We start from the raw sequence: 18838 nt of genomic DNA on the forward strand, positions 1-18838 counted from the left end.
GCCTAAACTTTATTGCCACACACATAGAATAGTTAGTCATCATGACAACTGCTAATAGCCTATATTTTTTGAAACCTACAAGTACAAATAGAAGAAAAATAATTCATTTTAAGAATAACATCAATAACCATAGGCCTATGTGTTATTACACTAACAGCCAGGATGATCTGAACATGAACAGAGATGTATGACTTACTGTACGTATCACTGACAGCAACTCATTCTAGTGCAGGGAACATGCACTGTAGTTGCACTGGTTAACAACCTTGCTTAATGACACTGGAGGGCCTCACCAAGAGATGGAATATCACAATTCAATAGATCATAGAAGCAGTAGGCCTATATACAGCAAAATGATTAACACATACTATAGTCCATTCACACTTTTACTTTAGCCGTTGCAGGTTCTATATTAACAGAGTTCATGGGAATGTGTTTCATACATCTTGAAATTATTAAGCAATTCCAGAGAAAAAAATACATTTGAAATTGGCAAGATCATTAGTTTTGTTAATTGTTCAACAACACAGAGCACATTTGCATAGGCCTATCCAAAAAAAATCACAAAAGCGCACACTGGCATGTTATGATATGTACATGTGGTGTTCTGTTGGCCTGTTGTCACTAACACAATTTGATTTTACTGGCACTGTCATAATTGCCGAGCCAAAAGGCAGGATACAGTGGCTCAGTGAATGTGGTCTCCACTTTGTGCAGCAGAGTCACTGTGTTAGCATTGACAGTGTAGAAGCTCAGAGTTCCTGCCCTGTGATCCACATACACTCCTATTCTAGAGGTGGTCTGACCATGAGGGAGATCTGTATTTGTATTATTATGGTAGAAATGGAACACAGATGACTGGCAGAGCAGTGCCCAGGAATTTGGATTGTGCCCAAGAATTGCATCATTATCATTTCCTTTCCTCTTCAGCCCCTTGTATGAAACAGCTATATACACATTTCCAGACCACTCCACCTCCCAGTAGCACCTGGTAGACGTAGCCTCTGAACACATCACCTGCTCTACATGATTAAATCTGTCTGGATGGTCAGGATAAGAGTGCCTCTTTTTACCCAATTGTACAACCCTGTTTCCCTCAGACAGAATCAGCTGATAATGAGCCGTGTTGGGGTCCAAAGTCAGCTGACAGGAATCTGTAGTGGGGGTTTAAGAATCATTATTATTCATTGTGATCATGTTTAACATACAGCAGTAGTAGTAATATGAGTCCTGTAAAACAAACAGACTTTTTTAGGAATGGAACTGTTGACATCTCTCTCTCTCTCTCTCTCTCTCTCTCTCTCTCTCTCTGTCTCTCTCTCTCTCTCTCCTCTCTCTCTCTCTCTCTCTCCTCTCTCTCTCTCTCTCTCTCTCTCTCTCTCTCTCTCTCTCTCTCACTCCCTCCCTGTGTGTGTGTGTGTGTGTGTGTGTGTGTGTGTGTGTGTGTGTGTGTGTGTGTGTGTGTGTGTGTGTGTGCGTGCGTGCGTGTGCGTGTGTGTGTGTGTGTGTGTGTGTGTGTGTGTGTGTGTGTCATATACTGTATCTAGCCAAGCTTGTGGTCTTAGTCTTAATATCCTGCAATATGCCCACTCGCACACACTCTCTTCAACACAAATAGCCACCATAAGCCACCACAGCCAATGTTTATTTAGAGAAATGCACGATACAGTAGGTAGGCAGACCAGCTACATGTTACACTTTTCATGCATCTGAACTGCATCTAGTGTTGCACCGATACCAATACCAGTATTGTGTAATCGGTGGATCGGCACTAAAATGGTGGTATCGGTATCGGCGAGTACCAACAAATAGGGCACCGATACCATTTACAGGTGCTTGTATGACACTTAAACAGCCTTGAAAATAGTTATTGCATACAGGTATTTAAAAAGTATAAAAAGTTTTGCTGGATTCACTTTGTATTAGTCTTTTTTCCTGTTTCACAAAGGTAGGCAGCAGCCTGACAAAGCCATGCAATAATTTTACATCCAAGTAGGATGCACTACAGCCCTTCATATATATACATTTCAAATAGGATGGTATCGGTATGGTATCGGTATTGGCCGATACTGCACAGCCAGGTATCGGGTATCGGTATCTGGGCCAAAAAATGGTATCGTGCATCACTAGACTGTATAGTATGAATAATGTGTGCCTGCTTTACTTACATTTTAGGAAATCATCTCTGGTCACAGGCTCTGAAGGTCTGAAAATGCTGATTTGTTCACCTGTTGAAAGAAAATATACCAGTCAGGGCCGCTGACAGCTTTTGCTGGGCCCAGGACAAAGTCATCTGAAAGGGCCCCCCATCCAATACATGCAATGTAATGAAAACTAAATTTTGGACCACCTGTTTCCCTGGGCCCGGGACAACTGACCCCTTTGTCCCCCCCTGTCGGCTTCCCTGATACCAGTGGTGATCATTTTTGCTTTGCAATGCCAATGATGTGAAGTGATAAATTATTTCCACGACTGTGAGACGTACCAGTTTTCACAATGTCCTGTAGTTGCTGGTGGAGCACATCCTGCAGTTTGTCTTTGAGCAGAGTGAGGCCGTCACTCACTCTCTCAAAAAGCACATCTGTATGCACTGAGCACGTAGATGACTTGTCAGATGTAGTGGAGGCACACAGAGACTGGAAACTCTATGAGATGCAAAAGATACATAATCAATGAGTACACTCGCCTCCAAAAGAGTTGTCGCATACCCATCTGTTTGGAATAACAGCTAATAACCTGACTTTCAATTAATCACTTGGCTTCAGAAGTCACTCATATGAAAGCTACAACCCTCTCGAATGAAAATGTATGTACAAAAATAAATGTCATGCACCAAAGAAAGATTGACCCTTTAATGAACACAGACAGGGCAGATTTTGACAAGACAAAAGTTTTGTCACCTATCGAACATAATGTGAAAATGAGCAGATAAGTCACTTCAAAACACTTCAAATACGCAGATCGGGTGTCATACTTAATCACTGGTTCACTCACACCTCTCCAGAAAATCAACTTTGGCCTTAGGTGTATGTTTAGGGTCATTGTAATCATGGAAAGCAACACAATGAAAATCAATGGAGTTCAATGAGAGATGGTGACATATTTGCTATTCGTAGAGCAATACATTTTTAACTTCATGATGTAATCAATGATAAAAGCCCTCACACACCAGCAGCATGCATGTAGCTCCACATAAGAGCTGTATCCCTCCCATGTTTGACTTTAGGCACCATGTATTTTTTCCAAATTCTTCACCTTTAACACCAAAGAAGTCTCTCCCACTGTCCTGTCTCAAAAAAGCCAGCCAAGAGTATGTCAGGCCTAATTCTGACAAAAATTAAGGCTAATGGGATTCATACTCCGAAATCAAGATCCCAAGATCAACCATTTTAGAACGGATAGCATCAGAACTACAGTGCCCTCCATAATTATTGGCACCCCTGGTTGAGATGTGTTTTTTAGCTTCCAATAATTTATTTATTTTTCTAAATAATATGGGACCTTAATGGAAAAAAAGAGAAAAATCCAACCTTCAATACAAGTGCATTTATTCAGTGGGGAAAAAATCCCACATAAAGAAATAATTATTTGACATCAAATAATGTATGTCACAATTATTAGCACCCCTGGTGTTAATATTTTGTACAACCCCCTTTTGCCAACATAACAGCACCTAATCTTCTCCTATAATGTTTCACAAGATGGGAAAAGACAGAAAGAGGGATCTTCAGCCATTCCTCTTTGCAGAATCTCTCTAAATCATCCAGAGACCTGGGTCCTCTCCTCTGTACTCTCCTCTTCAGCTCACCCCACAGGTTCTCAATGGGGTTGAGGTCTGGGGACTGAGATGGCCATGGGAGGAGCTTGATTTTGTGTCTGGTGAACCATTTCTGTGTAAATTTGGCCATATGTTTAGGGTGATTGTCTTGCTGAAAGACCCAGTGACGACCCATCTTCAGCTTTCGGGCAGAGGGCAACAGATTTTGATTTAAAATGTCCTGGTATTTCAAAGCATTCATGATGCCATGCACCCTAACAAGGTTCCCAGGGCCTTTGGAAGCGAAACAGCCCCACAGCATCACTGACCCACCCCCATACTTCACAGTGGGTATGAGGTGCTTTTCAGCATGCGCATCTTTCGTGGCACGCCAGACCCACTTAGAGTTTTTGTTGCCAAAAAGCTCAATCTTGGTCTCATCTGACCAAAGCACACGGTCCCAGTTGAAGCCCCAATACCGCTTGGCGAACTCCAGACGTTTGCGTTTATGATTGTGAGTGAGGAAAGGTTTTCTCCGTGCATGCCTCCCAAACAGCTTGTTGGTGTGTAGACAGCGCCTGATGGTTGATTTGGAGACTTTGTGACCCCAGGATGCTACCATTTGTTGTAATTCTGTAACAGTGAGCTTTGGAGATCTTTTGATTTCTCTTACCATCCTCCTCACTGTGCGTGGTGGCAAAACATGGGTTGTTTACCACTGTTCCAGTTGTTTTGAACTTCTTAATTATTCCTCTCACAGTGGATATGGGCAGCTGCAGTTGAGTGGCAATCTTCTTGTAGCCTCTGCCTGACCTGTGAAGGTCGACGCACATCTGCCTCACTTGTATGCTGTGTTCCTTTGTCTTTCCCATGTTTAAGAGTGGATAAGAGAAATGGCCTCTGTGTCACGTCATATTTATACCCCAGGGAAACAGGAAGTGATGAATTACTAATTAAATGTTCCTACATACTCTGGTAAACTTTGTAAACTACTGTAGAAATGACAGAAATGCTTCAATTATATTTATTTCCTGGGAATTGTTAAGGGTGCCAATAATTGTGGAACAGGTGATTTAATGAAAAATAATTATTTTTTAGTCAGGGATTTTTTTATTTTCTTACAATTCATTTGAGTTGAAGGCTACATTTTCCTACAATTTTCAGTGTGACAGTATTCTTCTGCAATAAACACTGAATTTATTTTAAGGCTTTTAACACATCTCAACCAGGGGTGCCAATAATTATGGAGGGCACTGTATATGGTGTTAAAGGTGAAGAATTTGGAAAAAAATACATGGTGCCTAAAGTCAAACATGGGAGGGATACAGCTCTTATGTGGAGCTACATGCATGCTGCTGGTGTGTGAGGGCTTTTATCATTGATTACATCATGAAGTTAAAAATGTATTGCTCTACGAATAGCAAATATGTCACCATCTCTCATTGAACTCCATTGATTTCCATTGTGTTGCTTTCCATGATTACAATGACCCTAAACATACACCTAAGGCCAAAGTCGATTTTCTGGAGAGGTGAGAGTGATTCAGTGATTAGGTATGACACCCAATCTGCGTATTTGAAGTGTTTTGAAGTGACTTATCTGCTCATTTTCACATTATGTTCCATAGGCGACAAAACTTTTGTCTTGTGAAAATCTGCCCTGTCTGTGTTCAATAAAGGGTCAATCTGTCTTTGGTGCATGAAATTTATTTTTGTGCATACATTTTCATTCGGGAGGGTTGTAGCTTTCATATGAGTGACTTCTGAAGCCAAGTGATTAATTGAAAGTCAGGTTATTAGCTGTTATTCCAAACAGATGGATAGGCGACAACTCTTTTGGAGGCGAGTGTAGAGTGTTCAGAAATAGGCCTACATCTAGACCTAGCGAGGTGATCAACTTGATAGACTGAGCTGCCAGATAAAGCACACAGCTTTGCTTGACTCTATGCTGTCGAATTAAAGCTCAATAGATATATGCAACAATACAAACTTAGTGTAGGCTACTTCAGATCCACACTATTCTTTCAAATGAATCTAAGATGCAAAAACGATAGAAGTTTAATACACAACTACCGGTACTTAAGTTTACTACAATAGGCCTAGGCCTATAATACTTTACAGTATCCACAGGTACATCCACTGAAATCCCAGAAAACAAACAAACAAACAAAAAACATGACAGCGTTGCTTGACTGTGTGGCCTGCCAGAATGTGCTCGATTGAAAGACAACAGCCTGTATGTATGATCCAAAAGCTCTGTTTTATTTACACACTAATGATCTACAAAGTTATTTAGGTGAAAATATATCCTCTCAAATGCATGGTTACCTTGTCAGCATTTTTTAAATAGTTGCACATGGATATTTTGTCATTGTGGTCTTTGGAAAACTGGTTAAGCCATATTAAACTTAATCAGTTTCAAATGTTTGTGAAAAAGGTCTAGTTTTAAACTGCTGTATTTCCAGAAGTAGCAGCATGAAGTAGAGAGCCTATTCACAAAACTACTCTTTTTCACAAAACTACTCTTTTTCACAAATATTTATAACACCATAATGGTCCTTCCCATGTTAACCCAAAATCCTTGACTGCAAACTTAACCTGTAATTTCAAATTATCTACTAGAATGAAACTGTGTAGGCCTACATTTAAAGGTACACTGTGTAATATTTTTAGTAGTTTATTTCCAGAAGCCATGATGCCCATTCACAAATGTTACTTCATTCACGAATACTTATCACCATCATCAAACTCTAAAGGGGGATTCATACTAGTCGTGAGTGGTGCTAGTCTCCTTCATACTTCACTCACGACGATGGCGCGCGCCGTCACGTGACCTAAAATTTCGACACGCCCCCCGTCGTAAGCTCAAAATTCGGCGCGTGTCGCCACGTCGTGCACACGAGGATTTTTCTAACTTGTCGTGCGCCACCAGCGACTACGCAGATAGGCAGACAAAGCAGGAGTTGCGAAGAGAGGCTACAACTACTGTAGGCTACTACAGAATGGATCCTGCATCATTTTGAGGATAATAAAATGTCAGAGAGTTATTTTATCTTCTCTCTTAAATGTTGTTCAGTGAAACAATTGTTTACTTTGTTCAGAAGCACGTTGTGTTCGGCGATCTATTTATAAATCAGAACAATGCTCTCACATGGTCTTGGAATGATCTGGCAATGTAATTTACAACAAAAAATATATGTTTCAATGTGGTAAGTCCATTGAGAGTAAATAGAATGGAGGCCAAAATTCTATTTCATTGTTGAAGCCAAGTTGGAGCCAAGGTTGGACCCAAAAAGACCAAAAAATGGCCAAATCCCATTCATTCCTATGAGAGACATAAAACCCTGTATCTCCCTTAAATGCCACTCCAGGGGGATCATTTTTCGCTCAACTAGTAGGTCCCCTTGCTCTCCAACTTACCAGGGTGGTGATTTTTTGTGGTGATGTTTTATTTTAGAGAGATATTAAAAGTTAAATTGACCAATGAGCATCAGAACATGGTTTGATTGACCGTTAGAAGTCTTGTTGTTGTCCAATCAGCACCTGCGTTTGGCGTTGCTAAGGTGGAATGTAAGTTGGAATGTTCCCAAATCTGGCTTCAAAGCGTTGAATGGCAAATAGCGTTGATTTGGCGTCCATTATATTTACTGTCAATGGATAAGTCACAAGTCAGACGTTCAGTAGCCCTACAGCAGCCGTGTTTGGCTTTCTATTTTATACATCAGTAGAACTCACGCTGCGAGTTGCGAAAAATACTGCCGTTTCTCTCATGAACAGCAGAGGGCACTTCCGACAATGCGAGCAAGGCGCTTTTGAAGTATGAATAGTCTGTCGCAAGTAATGACGTCATTAATGGTTCTCGCGCCACTCGCGACAAAGTGCGCACGTGAAGTATGCAGAGCCCTTTAGTATTCATTATAGTAGAGCGGCTACAAGGCCAATTTGGCTTGAATCGTGCAAATTATGATACAAGCATGAAACTTGGCAGGTATGTGCTTAAGACCAATACAATCAAATCTACCTGATTGGCCACGTGAAATGGGGGCCATTTTCCAAGATGTCCGCCAAAAAGGGCTCCAGAAATGGATTTATTGCATTTAATTGACCTAGAAATTCATGATAAAAGCATGAAAATCAACATGTATGTGTTTAAGACATATACGATCAAGTCTACCTGATTGGCCACTTGAAATGGCGGCCATTTTCCAAGATGGCTACCAAAAAAGACCCCAGAAATGGATTTATTGCATAGAATTGACCAAGAAAATTATGATACAAGCATGAAATTCAACATGTATGTGCTTAAGATCAATACGATCAAATCTAACAGATTGGCCACTTGAAATAGCGGCCATTTTCCAAGATGGCTGCCAAAAAAGACACCAGAAATTGATTTATTGCATAGAATTGACCTAGAAAATTATGATACAAGCATGAAATTCAACATGTATGTGCTTAAGGTCAATACGATCAAATCTACCAGATTGGCCACTTGAAATGGTGGCCATTTTCCAAGATGGCCGCCAAAAGGACGCCAGACATTGATTTATTGCATAGAATTGACCTAGCAAATTATGATACAAGCATGAAATTCAACATGTACGTGCTTAAGACCAGTGCAATCAAATTTACCCAATTAGTCACTTGAAATGGCGGCCATTTTCTAAGATGGCTGCCAAAAAACTAAAAGACCCTAGAAAATGATTTATTGCACAGATTCGGCTTGTATGTGATTAAGACCAATAGGCCTACAATCAAGTCTACTTTATTTGCTACTTAAAATGCTGGCCATTTTCCAAGATGGCTGCCAAAAAGACCCTAGAAATTTGCAAATTTCATATGTGCAAATTGCAAATTTGGTGGAAATAATTCTCCTTAAATATGTTAGCATGGATGATGGAAGTGATACAAATATTAAAAATGTTCTGCAATGACACATAAGCCACTCACAGTATGACACACAAATAGCATGGTGATGACATGCTAATGCCAGTTCTTAATTTAATATCAATGGAGGCAGTGCCTCCCCACCCCCCACCCCGAAGGTTATGAGATGCTAATAATACGATGACACTGCGGTAATAATATGTCAATAACGGCAATTCGTGGTTCTCTCGATATTGCTGTTAAACAAAAGGTACACCAGAAACAAGCATTGTCATGAATTTAGTTTATTTGCTCTGGACTTGACATTAACATGTTTGATTTAGCTATCACATAATGGCTTTGGCTTGTCAGCCTGGAACATTCAAAGATAAGAGCCTCCTCCCAGAGGCTGTGGAACATTCTGTGGAACGCAACTTCTCTAGTCAGTTGCGCCCTCTACCCGAGGGTGAGAAGGCTGATCGTGTCAAGGCCACCTGGATCCTCGCCTCTCCTAATAGGACGCATTACACGTGTCTCCCTTGGGTCGGTCACCCCTTACTGTGTGTGTCTCATTCGCTCAGCAGGAGCGCGAGTGTCAATTGTGCTGCCTGGAGTGCTGTCCCTGGATAGGGCGACCGTGGTTAGCTAGACCATACTTCTCCAATGAAGTATCTCAGGCCCCTGCTCGACCAGGATGCATAATCGAGGGTAAGTGTATCTTTGATGTCCCCCTTGGACTTTGGGAACCATAGTGTGTGCCCTCAAATGGATATCTATTGGGGCTGGCTTGGCCAGCTCGCTGTGGTGGTGGTTGCTACTAGGTTCTCCATCCGCAACTTGGACCTGCGGCCCTGCTGGAGAATGGTCTTTTCTGCCAGCACAGTTGCACCTGCGGATGTTGTGTACTGAACATGCTGGAAATTCCCCCTTGTGCCAAGGCCTGGTTTGCCATTGGGGAATACCACTTGGTATAGGGGGCCTCGCTACACCTCTGTGGGCTCCACCTGTACATCGGTTACACCCAGACTTGTGGTTTCCGTGCCCTGGGTTCCCTCCACTGCGTGCTCTCCGTGGTATTGGATGTCCGGAAGCTGCCTTTGTGCGCCTGGTGCCTAGCCTCTTTTCTTCGGGTTCGGAACGAAGACCCTGGGCCCTTGGGCGACTGTTGCGTCTCGGGCTGCGCGTTGGGTGAGCATGATGCTTATCGCTGCTGATGGACGCTGCCTCTTCACCTTCAACAGCTCTGGGCATCGGAAGGAGAATGGTCTGTGCCCCGGCCAAGCTTTTGTTTGCGCATTCTAGGTAAAGGCAACTCAATCTGGAGTTTTTCAATACCCATAGTGGGATGTCGAGTGTTTCGACATCAAGAGAACTGTAGGTTACCGAGGGTAACTCCGGTTCTCTGAGAAAGATGAACGAGACATCTCACTAGATTGCTACACTCACCCACAAGCTCAAAGGTTAGTTGCCTCAGATTGAAGCTCAGAGCCCAGCGCACCTGGGCTTTGTCCCCGAGGGGGCGGGATCCCCAGCTGTGCAGCTCATTGGCCTGACGGCATGATTGAAAGTAAGTTTTGGCTAATGGTCGCGGGCGTTACCCATAGTGAGATGTCTGGTTAATATGCCTCAGAGAGCCGGGGTTACCCTCTGTAGCCTATACACTCGCCTCCAAAAGAGTTGTCGCCTATCCATCTGTTTGGAATAACAGCTAATAACCTGACTTTCAATTAATCACTTGGCTTCAGAAGTCGCCCATATGAAAGCTACAACCCTCCCAAATGAAGTTTTATGCACAAAAATAAATATCATGCCCCAAAGGAAGATTGGCCATTTAATGAACACATAAAGGGCAGATTTTCACAAGACAAAAGTCTTGTTGACTATCGAACAGAATGTGAAAATGAGCCGATAAGTGACTTCAAAGCACTTCAGATATGCAGATCAGGTGTCATACTTAATCACTGAATCACTCTCACCTCTCCAGAAAATCAACTTTGGCCTTAGGTGTATGTTTAGGGTCATTGTAATCATGGAAAGCAACACAATGAAAATCAATGGAGTTCAATGAGAGATGGTGACATATTCGCTATTCGTAGAGCAATACATGTTTAACTTCATGATTTAATCAATGATAAAAGCCCTCAAACACCTGCAGCATGCATGGAGCTCCTCATAAGAGCTGTATCTGTACCATGTTTCACTTTATGCACCATTTCTCTTTTTTCATATTCTTCATCTCCAACACCATATAGTTTTGATGCTATCAGTTCTAAAATGGTTGATCTTGGGATCTTGACTTCAGAGTATGAGTCCCATTAGCCTTCATTTTTGTCAGAATTAGGCCTGACATACTCTTGGCTGACTTTTTTGAGACAGGACAGTGGGAGAGACTTCTTTGGTGTTAAAGGTGAAGAATTTGGAAAATTCTTGCAAAATTTGGTGTCTAAAGTCAAACATGGGAGGGATACAGCTCTTATGTGGAGCTGCATGCATGCTGCTGGTGTGTGAGGGCTTTTATCATTGATTACATCATGAAGTTAAAAATGTATTGCTCTACGAATAGCAAATATGTCACCATCTCTCATTGAACTCCATTGATTTTCATTGTGTTGCTTTCCATGATTACAATGACCCTAAACATACACCTAAGGCCAAAGTTGATTTTCTGGAGAGGTGAGAGTGATTCAGTGATTAAGTATGACACCTGATCTGCGTATTTGAAGTGTTTTGAAGTGACTTATCGGCTCATTTTCACATTATGTTCGATAGGCGACAAAACTTTTGTCTTGTCAAAATCTGCCATGTCTGTGTTCATTAAAGGGTCAATCTTTCTTTGGTGCATGAAATTTATTTTTGTATATACATTTTCATTCGGGAGGGTTGTAGCTTTCATATGAGTGACTTCTGAAGCCAAGTGATTGATTGAAAGTCAGGTTATTAGCTGTTATTCAAAACAGATGGGTAGGCGACAACTCTTTTGGAGGCGAGTGTAGTTATGTGCCTTTTTGCTTGATTGTGTTTCCTTCTATGATGAAATCATTGGAAATTCAAACAGTGAATGTTAACATTGATTTGGGCCACATCTGCTAGATTAATTGCAATTAATGAAGTTCTAGTGTCTTCTTTGATGGCCATCTTTAAAAATGGCTACCATACATTTTCAAGTTGCAAATGAGTGGATTTGATTATAGGCCTATTGCTCTTAAGCACAAACACACAAAATTACATACTTGTATCATCATTTTTTTGGGTCACCTCTGGGCTAAATTCAGCCTTTTTGTGGCCATATTATAAAATGGCTTCCATTTCAAGTGGCTAGTCAGGAAGATTTGATTGTATTGGTTTTTTTGCACATTCATGCCAAAATTGATGCTTGATCAATCTTGTGCAACAAATCCATTTCTATGGTATTTTTTGGCGGCCATCTTGGAAAATTGCCGTCATTTAAACTGGAAAATTACTTAGAATGTATTGTGTTGGTCTTAAGCACATAACTGCCAAATTTCTTGGTTGTGCTTGTATCATAATTTCCTTTCTCAATTCTGTGCAACAAATCCATTTTTAGAGTTTTTCATGGTGGCCATTTTGGAAAATGGCCACTATTGCAAATGGCAAATCAGACAGATTTGATCGTATTGGTCTTAAGCACATACATGTTGAATTTCATGCTTGTATCATACTTTTCTAGGTCAATTTTATGCAATAAATCACTTTCTGGGGTCTTTTTTGGCGGCCATCTTGGAAAATGGCCACCATTTCAAGTGGCCAATCGGGTATATTTGACCGTATTGGTCTTAAGCACATACATGTTGAATTTCATGCCTGTATCATCATTTTCTAGGTCAATTCTCTGCAATAAATCTATTTCTGGGGTCCTTTTTGGCGGCCATCTTAGAAAATGGCCGCCATTTGAAGAAGCCAATCAGGTAGATTTGATCGTATTGGTCTTGAGCACATATATGTTGAATTTCATACTTGTATCATAATCTTCAAGGTCAATTACATGCAATAAATCAATTTCTGGTGTCTTTTTTGGCGGCCATCTTGGAAAATGGCCGCCATTTCAAGTGGCCAATCAGGTAGATCTGATCATACTGTTCTTGAGCACATACATGTTGAATTTCATGCTTGTATCATAATTTTCTAGGTCAATTCTATGCAATAAATCCATTTCTGGGGTCTTTTTTGGCGGCCATCTTGGAAAATGGCCGCCATTTCAAGTGGCCAATCGGGTAGATTTGATCGTATGGGTCTTGAGCACATACTTGCCGAATTTCACGCTTGTATCATAATTTGCACGATTTTTCCTGTAGCCGCTCAACTATTATGACTGAAAAAAATGCACTTTTCATACATGAAAAGATGGATCTCCTCCATGTCCACCATTTGATTATCCAGAATTCGACATTTTTTTATGCAAAACGTGCTGTGCTTTGGTCATACTAGTAAATATTAGTTTATTTTTAAGTAAATATTCATGAAAAGATCACATTTGGGAATATGCAGCACAGTTTCAATGAGCAGCAGAGTTGCAATACCTGATCTGGCTACAATCCCACACAGTGCACCTTTAAATAGTGTTTATTCAGATAAATATATAGTGCCATAGTACCTTGAGAAACTGGATGTTATTTTCTCTTTGTGAGAACTGCTCCAGCTCAGCAACTCTGCTCTTCAGCTCAGCGATCTCCTGCTCCAGTGTCTCCATGAGTTCTTCAGCTCGACTCACATCCGCCCTCTCCTGATCTCTGATCAGCTTCGTTGCCTCGGAGCGTCTTTTCTCAATGGAGCGGATCATCTCAGTGAAGACCCTCTCACTGTTCTCCACTGCTGCATCAGCAGAACACTGTTGGAACACAAGACAACACCGCATCTTAAGACATTTCTGTTAGGGTCTGCTCTCCATGATGTTTCCTGGTGGGTGTTGTTGCAAGATGTTTTTCATATATTTTAATACAGCAGGCAGAGCAGTGGTGAAGTCTACGTAGAACGCAGGTATACGCAGTATACCCACTTCAAAATTTCAGGGATTTCAGTATACCCACTTAAAATTGATTGATCCATTATTTAGAATAGCACAAATATACCCACTTCAAAAAATGCTCAAATATACAGTATACCCACCACAGAAAAGTAGACTACACCACTGAGCTGAACAATAACAAGACAGAACAGTCTGGTGTATCACATGAAGGGTCCTTACCTGAAGAGTTTTCACAGCCTGTCTGAGCTCTTGGAATCGCTTTTCTTTTTCTTTGATGATCTCTTGAGATTTCCTCTGTGTCTCTCCCAGCTCTCTCTGACAACATTAGTCCAAATATTGAAATATCCAAATTAATAACATACATTTAAAAATATTATGCAATGGTTTTGTTTGGATACTGGTTCCTTATAACTGAATGGTTTATCTATCACAGGGCCATACTGCTAACCAGCAGGCACACAATGTCTTTGGTCCCCATCATCTCTACATTTCTCATGCACCTATACCGTAGCTAACCAGGGCTCTTACTGATTGCAGGTCATAAAATCAAAGTGATACTGTCCCATTTTTGGAAATTTGGCTTATTTTACAGTAAAATAATAGGGTTTTACCATTCTCCTATACTTTCAACCGTTCTCTGGTTATGGCAGTGCAAATTTTACCTCCTAGCTAGCAGTTTACATTGAGTCCTATTAGACCAGTTAGCCGCCAGCTGGTCTCATAGGACTCAATGTTAACTGCTAGCATGTAGGCAAAATTTGCACTGCCGCTCAGAGAACGGTTGAAAGTACAGGAGAAAGGTAAAACCCATTCATTTAACTCAAGGAGAGGTATAAAATGAGCTTATCACTTTAGTATCACTTTAAAGCTGTTTTATTGGGTTGTAAATCAAATGGCAACAATGCATATTTACCATATGTATGTTTGAGTGTCCAAACAGCAACTTAATAGAGCATGTCTCACCTGTTTCTCTGTCCTCTCTGTTGCGACTGAAACAGTTTTATGTCCACTGTGTTCATCCATGACACACAGCATGCATATGCACGTCTGATCAGTGCGACAGAAGACCTCCAGCAGTTTATCATGCCGAGAGCAGATCAGATCCTCCAGTTTACCAGCAGCGTCAATCACTTTGTGTTTCTTGCCTGGGTTTAAATCGTTGTGAGCTCCGAAGTGAGTTTCACAGTAAGAGGACAGACACACCAGACAGGACTTGACAGCCTTTCGCTTTCTCCCAGAGCAGACGTCACACTCCACATCTCCAGGTCCAGCATAGCAGTGGGCAGCAGGAGCAGACTGGAGTCCCAGAAGCTTCAGTTTCTCCACCACTTCAGCCAGCATTGTGTTTCTGCCCAGAACTGGCCTTGTAGTAAAAGTATGTCTGCACTGTGGGCAGCTGTAGGCTCCCTTTGGATCCTCTTGATCCCAGCAGCCTGAGATACAATCCATACAGAAACTGTGTCCACAGGGAATAGTAACTGGATCTTTTAAGAGATCCAAACAGATTGGACAGCTGAACTCATCTTGCGCTAATAACACACTGGCCTTTGCCATTTTATGTCACTGTAAGTCGTTTTCACACCAGCTTGTGATCTCTCCCTCGCAGAACAGCAAACCAGGAAGAGGAGCTGAGTATCATTTCTGTGTAAAAGGGCCGTGCCCTAAGCAGGGGAGTGGCCTCTGGAGGCAGTCACATGAATGTACAGGGATGACAGAACCTTTGGACTGTTGTAATCTGTCCCTGCTTGTGTCAATTTACATCATTGTTTGCAATTTTAGTAACTTCAGGTTGGCAAGTTGCCCTACGCATGTAGTGTAGTTTTGTAACTTTATTGTTGGAACTGTATTTTATCCTTTAGTAGAGCAAACATGTTGCCTTGGTACAAATGTGCCTTTTCGCATTCAAGAATTGCTGTTCAAGGCTAAGCGCAAGATTACTGGACTGGGCGAAGACTTTATCTGTACCAGAACGATGGAATGCCCAAACACAACAAAGTTACATCTACACATAGCAGGCCAAGGCCTGTGTGTTTGTGTGTTTGTGTGTGTGTGTGTGTATGAACAAATCTCTATCCGGGTGATTGCCCCCCCTCCGTAGCGGGTAGAGATTAAATGTAATCAGGGACAATCCTTCAATAAAAATGGCTTGGAGCTGTTAGAGCGGTTAGAACGACTGGGGAAAATTGTAGCTGACGGTTCTCCCTACTCGCTCTCCAAGCTGGCTTGAAACATAATTAACGATTCTCTGTTGTCTATTCATTTCAGGTGTTTCATATTACAAATGTTAAGGGTTTGAACCTAACATTTATGCTTTCTATCTTTTGACAGGCATAAACGTGTGTGTGTGTGTGTGTGTGTGTGTGTGTGTGTGTGTGTGAGAGAGAGAGAGTGTGTGTGTGTGTGTGTGTGTGTGTGTGTGTGTGTGTGTGTGTGTGTGTGTGTGTGTGTGTGTGTGTGTGTGTGTGTGTGTGTGTGTGTGTGTGTGTGTGTGTGTGTGTGTGTTGGCCTAGGCCAGGGGTCAGGAACCTTTTTGGTGGAGAGAGCCATAAAAGCCAAATTTTTAAAAAGACATATTTGTGAGAGCCATACCATTTCAACACTGAATACAATTAAGTGAAAGTGAAAAAAGCGTGAAAGTTAAGAGCATGTATTTCAATTATGCCCAACAATTGTAGAGCGTACTGTCAAGTTAAGTTGTATTGATAACAGGTAGGGTTGACAACTGTCAACTTCATTATAAAAGGGGGTGTGGGGGTCCTCCCCCCCCGTATAAATTGTATTTCTTAGATGTAATTTCCAACATTTTAATGCATTTTAACGTCCCGTGTCCAGTTTCTGCTCAATAAGGAACACATTATTTTATTTATAAATACGGGATGATTCTGTATTTCAAGGGACTGTTGGCAAGCCTAGCGTAAGTACTGTAAGAGCCAGATGCAGTTCCCAAAAGAGCCCAATATGGCTCCCGAGCCATAGGTTCCTGACCCCTGTGTTACACAGATAATGAAAATAATGTGTTAATTTCAGATAAATAATTTTCAATTCAATTATTTTATTAAGGGATAGCCCCTTGAGATGTAATAATTATAGAAATAATTGTAAAAATGTCCGAAAAATCTACAATATGTCCAAAATGTTTCAATGTCATTATGGAGAGGATACAAAAACATTTTGGACAATTCCATGTTTCCAGCGTTGTGGGAACAGTTTGGAACACGCTCCTTTCTCTTCCAAGTTGGCTATGCACCAGTCCACAAAGCAAGGTCCATATGGACATGGATGACAGAGTATGGTATGGATCTTAACCTGAACCCAAAAGAACACATTTGGGATAAATTACAGTGGAGACTTCTCAACAAACATCCTCAGTGACCTCACCAATGTGCGTTTGAAAGATTGTTTTTTGCTTGCTAAAGCTTTACTTGATTTGCAAGCTTTCGGTCCTTAGACCTTCATCTGATGAAGGTCTAAGGACTGAAAGCTTGCAAGTCAAGTAAAGTTTCTTTGCACAAAAATAGACCTCAAGTGTGCGGATTGTCTTCTTTTTATGCAGATTTTTTTTTACTGAATCCTGCACCTTCTAAACAGATGAGCAGTGGTCTGTCACAACTTAAGAAAGTTTGTTTTTTTTTAAAAATCCTATTAACACACTCCTCACCCTTGTGGACAGCCTTCCCAGATGAGTTGAAGCTGTAAAAGCTGCAAGAGGTGGACTGATGTCATATTGACCCCTATGGGTTAGGAATGGGATGGCAGTTAATTTCATATGTGAGTCAAGTCAAGTCAAGTCAAGTCAGCTTTTATTGTCACTTTCATCATATGCACAAGACATACAAGGAAAAATGAAATTACGTTTTCTCTCTATACCATGCCAGGACAAGACATATACAAACTGACATAAAGTGCAGACAGGACAGGTAACAGTGATGGCAGTCAAGGCAGGTTAGCAAATACTTCTGGTAATATAGTGTATTTGGACTTGCCTTAACCTGACCTATTTTGTCTGACTTGGGACTAGACCGGGACTTGAAAACGTACAACTTGCTCACAACTTACAACTTGGTCCAAGTGACTTCTCCTCTGCCAACAGTTATATTTCAGTTGAACAGCAGAGGGCAGGAGAGAGCCTGAAACAAAGCTATCAACCATAGATGTACAGCAGATACACCAGAGGCGTCACGCCCCGAACTGTCACAGCAGTCCCTGCAGCTGTGAGTGCAAGGTGGATCTGTGCAATATAAATGAATGGAGAAGGGGCTCACCTCTGCCAAGAAAACTGGCTGAATAAAGTGAACATTTCCATTGACACACTGAGTCGTATCCCTACTTACCCTCCATTCGATAATGTCTGCTATTTCATTTTACTATCTGCCAACTCCTGCTTTTAAATGTATGCTGTACAAATATAATTATTTGACATTACAGTTTGGCTACAATTTATTTCACTTTCCAATCTTCTCTTTTTTCAATGAATAATGAAAGTGACACAACTTTAAAAGTAGCCTAAACATATCCTTTATTGCCACACACATAGAATAGTTAGTCATCATGACAACTGCTAATAGCCCATCTTTTTTTCAACCTACAAGTACAAATAGAAGAAAAATAATTCATTTTAAGAATAACATCAATAACCATAGGCCTATGTGTTATTACACTAACAGCCAGGATGATCTGAACATGAACAGTGATGTATGACTTACTGTACGTATCACTGGCAGCAACTCATTCTAGTGCAGGGAACATACACTGTATTGCACTGGTTAACAACCTTGCTTAATGACACTGGAGGGCCTCAGCAAGAGATGGAATATCACAATTCAATATATCATAGATGCAGTAGGCCTTTATACAGCAAATTGATTAACACATATAGTACATTCACACTTTTACTTTAGTCATTGCAGGTTCTATATTAACAGAGTTCATGGGAATGTGCTTCATGCATCTTGAAAGTATTAAGCTATGAAAAAAAAAAAAATTTGAAAAAGGCAAGGTCATTAGTTTTGTTAATTGTTCAACAACACAGAGCACATTTGCATAGGGCTATCCAAAGAAAATCACTAAAGCGCACACTGGCATGTTATGATATGTACATGTGGTGGTCTGTTGGCCTGTTGTCACTAACACAATTTGATTTTACTGCCATAATCCAGCCAAAAGGCAGGATACAGTGGCTCAGTGAATGTGGTCTCTACTTTGTGCAGCAGAGTCACTGTGTCAGCATTGACA

At 41.1% G+C, this 18838-nt stretch overlaps 1 protein-coding gene across 1 annotated transcript; it reads right to left on the reverse strand.

The window, feature by feature from the left end:
* Positions 1-510: 510 nt before the first annotated feature.
* Positions 511-15198, reverse strand: LOC134455375 (tripartite motif-containing protein 16-like). Its single transcript, XM_063206398.1, has 6 exons — positions 14570-15198; positions 13826-13921; positions 13235-13468; positions 2486-2645; positions 2169-2228; positions 511-1154 (listed from the first exon to the last, which is right to left on the reverse strand). The coding sequence occupies exons 1-6, from the start codon at positions 15158-15160 to the stop codon at positions 625-627; spliced, it is 1671 nt and encodes a 556-aa protein (XP_063062468.1). The 5' UTR covers positions 15161-15198; the 3' UTR covers positions 511-624.
* Between the last annotated feature and the right edge of the window lie 3640 nt (positions 15199-18838).

This window comes from Engraulis encrasicolus, chromosome 9, assembly GCF_034702125.1.
Source record: "Engraulis encrasicolus isolate BLACKSEA-1 chromosome 9, IST_EnEncr_1.0, whole genome shotgun sequence".
Classification (NCBI taxonomy): domain Eukaryota; kingdom Metazoa; phylum Chordata; class Actinopteri; order Clupeiformes; family Engraulidae; genus Engraulis; species Engraulis encrasicolus.

Excerpts from the sequence above, each read along its gene's own strand:
- LOC134455375 (XM_063206398.1), bottom strand. The coding sequence starts at position 15,160 with ATGGCAAAGGCCAGTGTGTTATTAGCGCAAGATGAGTTCAGCTGTCCA. Across the intron at positions 13,922-14,569 it reads CAGAGAGGACAGAGAAACAG|AGAGAGCTGGGAGAGACACA; the intron begins GTGAGACATGCT and ends TAATGTTGTCAG. Across the intron at positions 2,229-2,485 it reads ACAGGACATTGTGAAAACTG|GTGAACAAATCAGCATTTTC; the intron begins GTACGTCTCACA and ends TTCTTTCAACAG.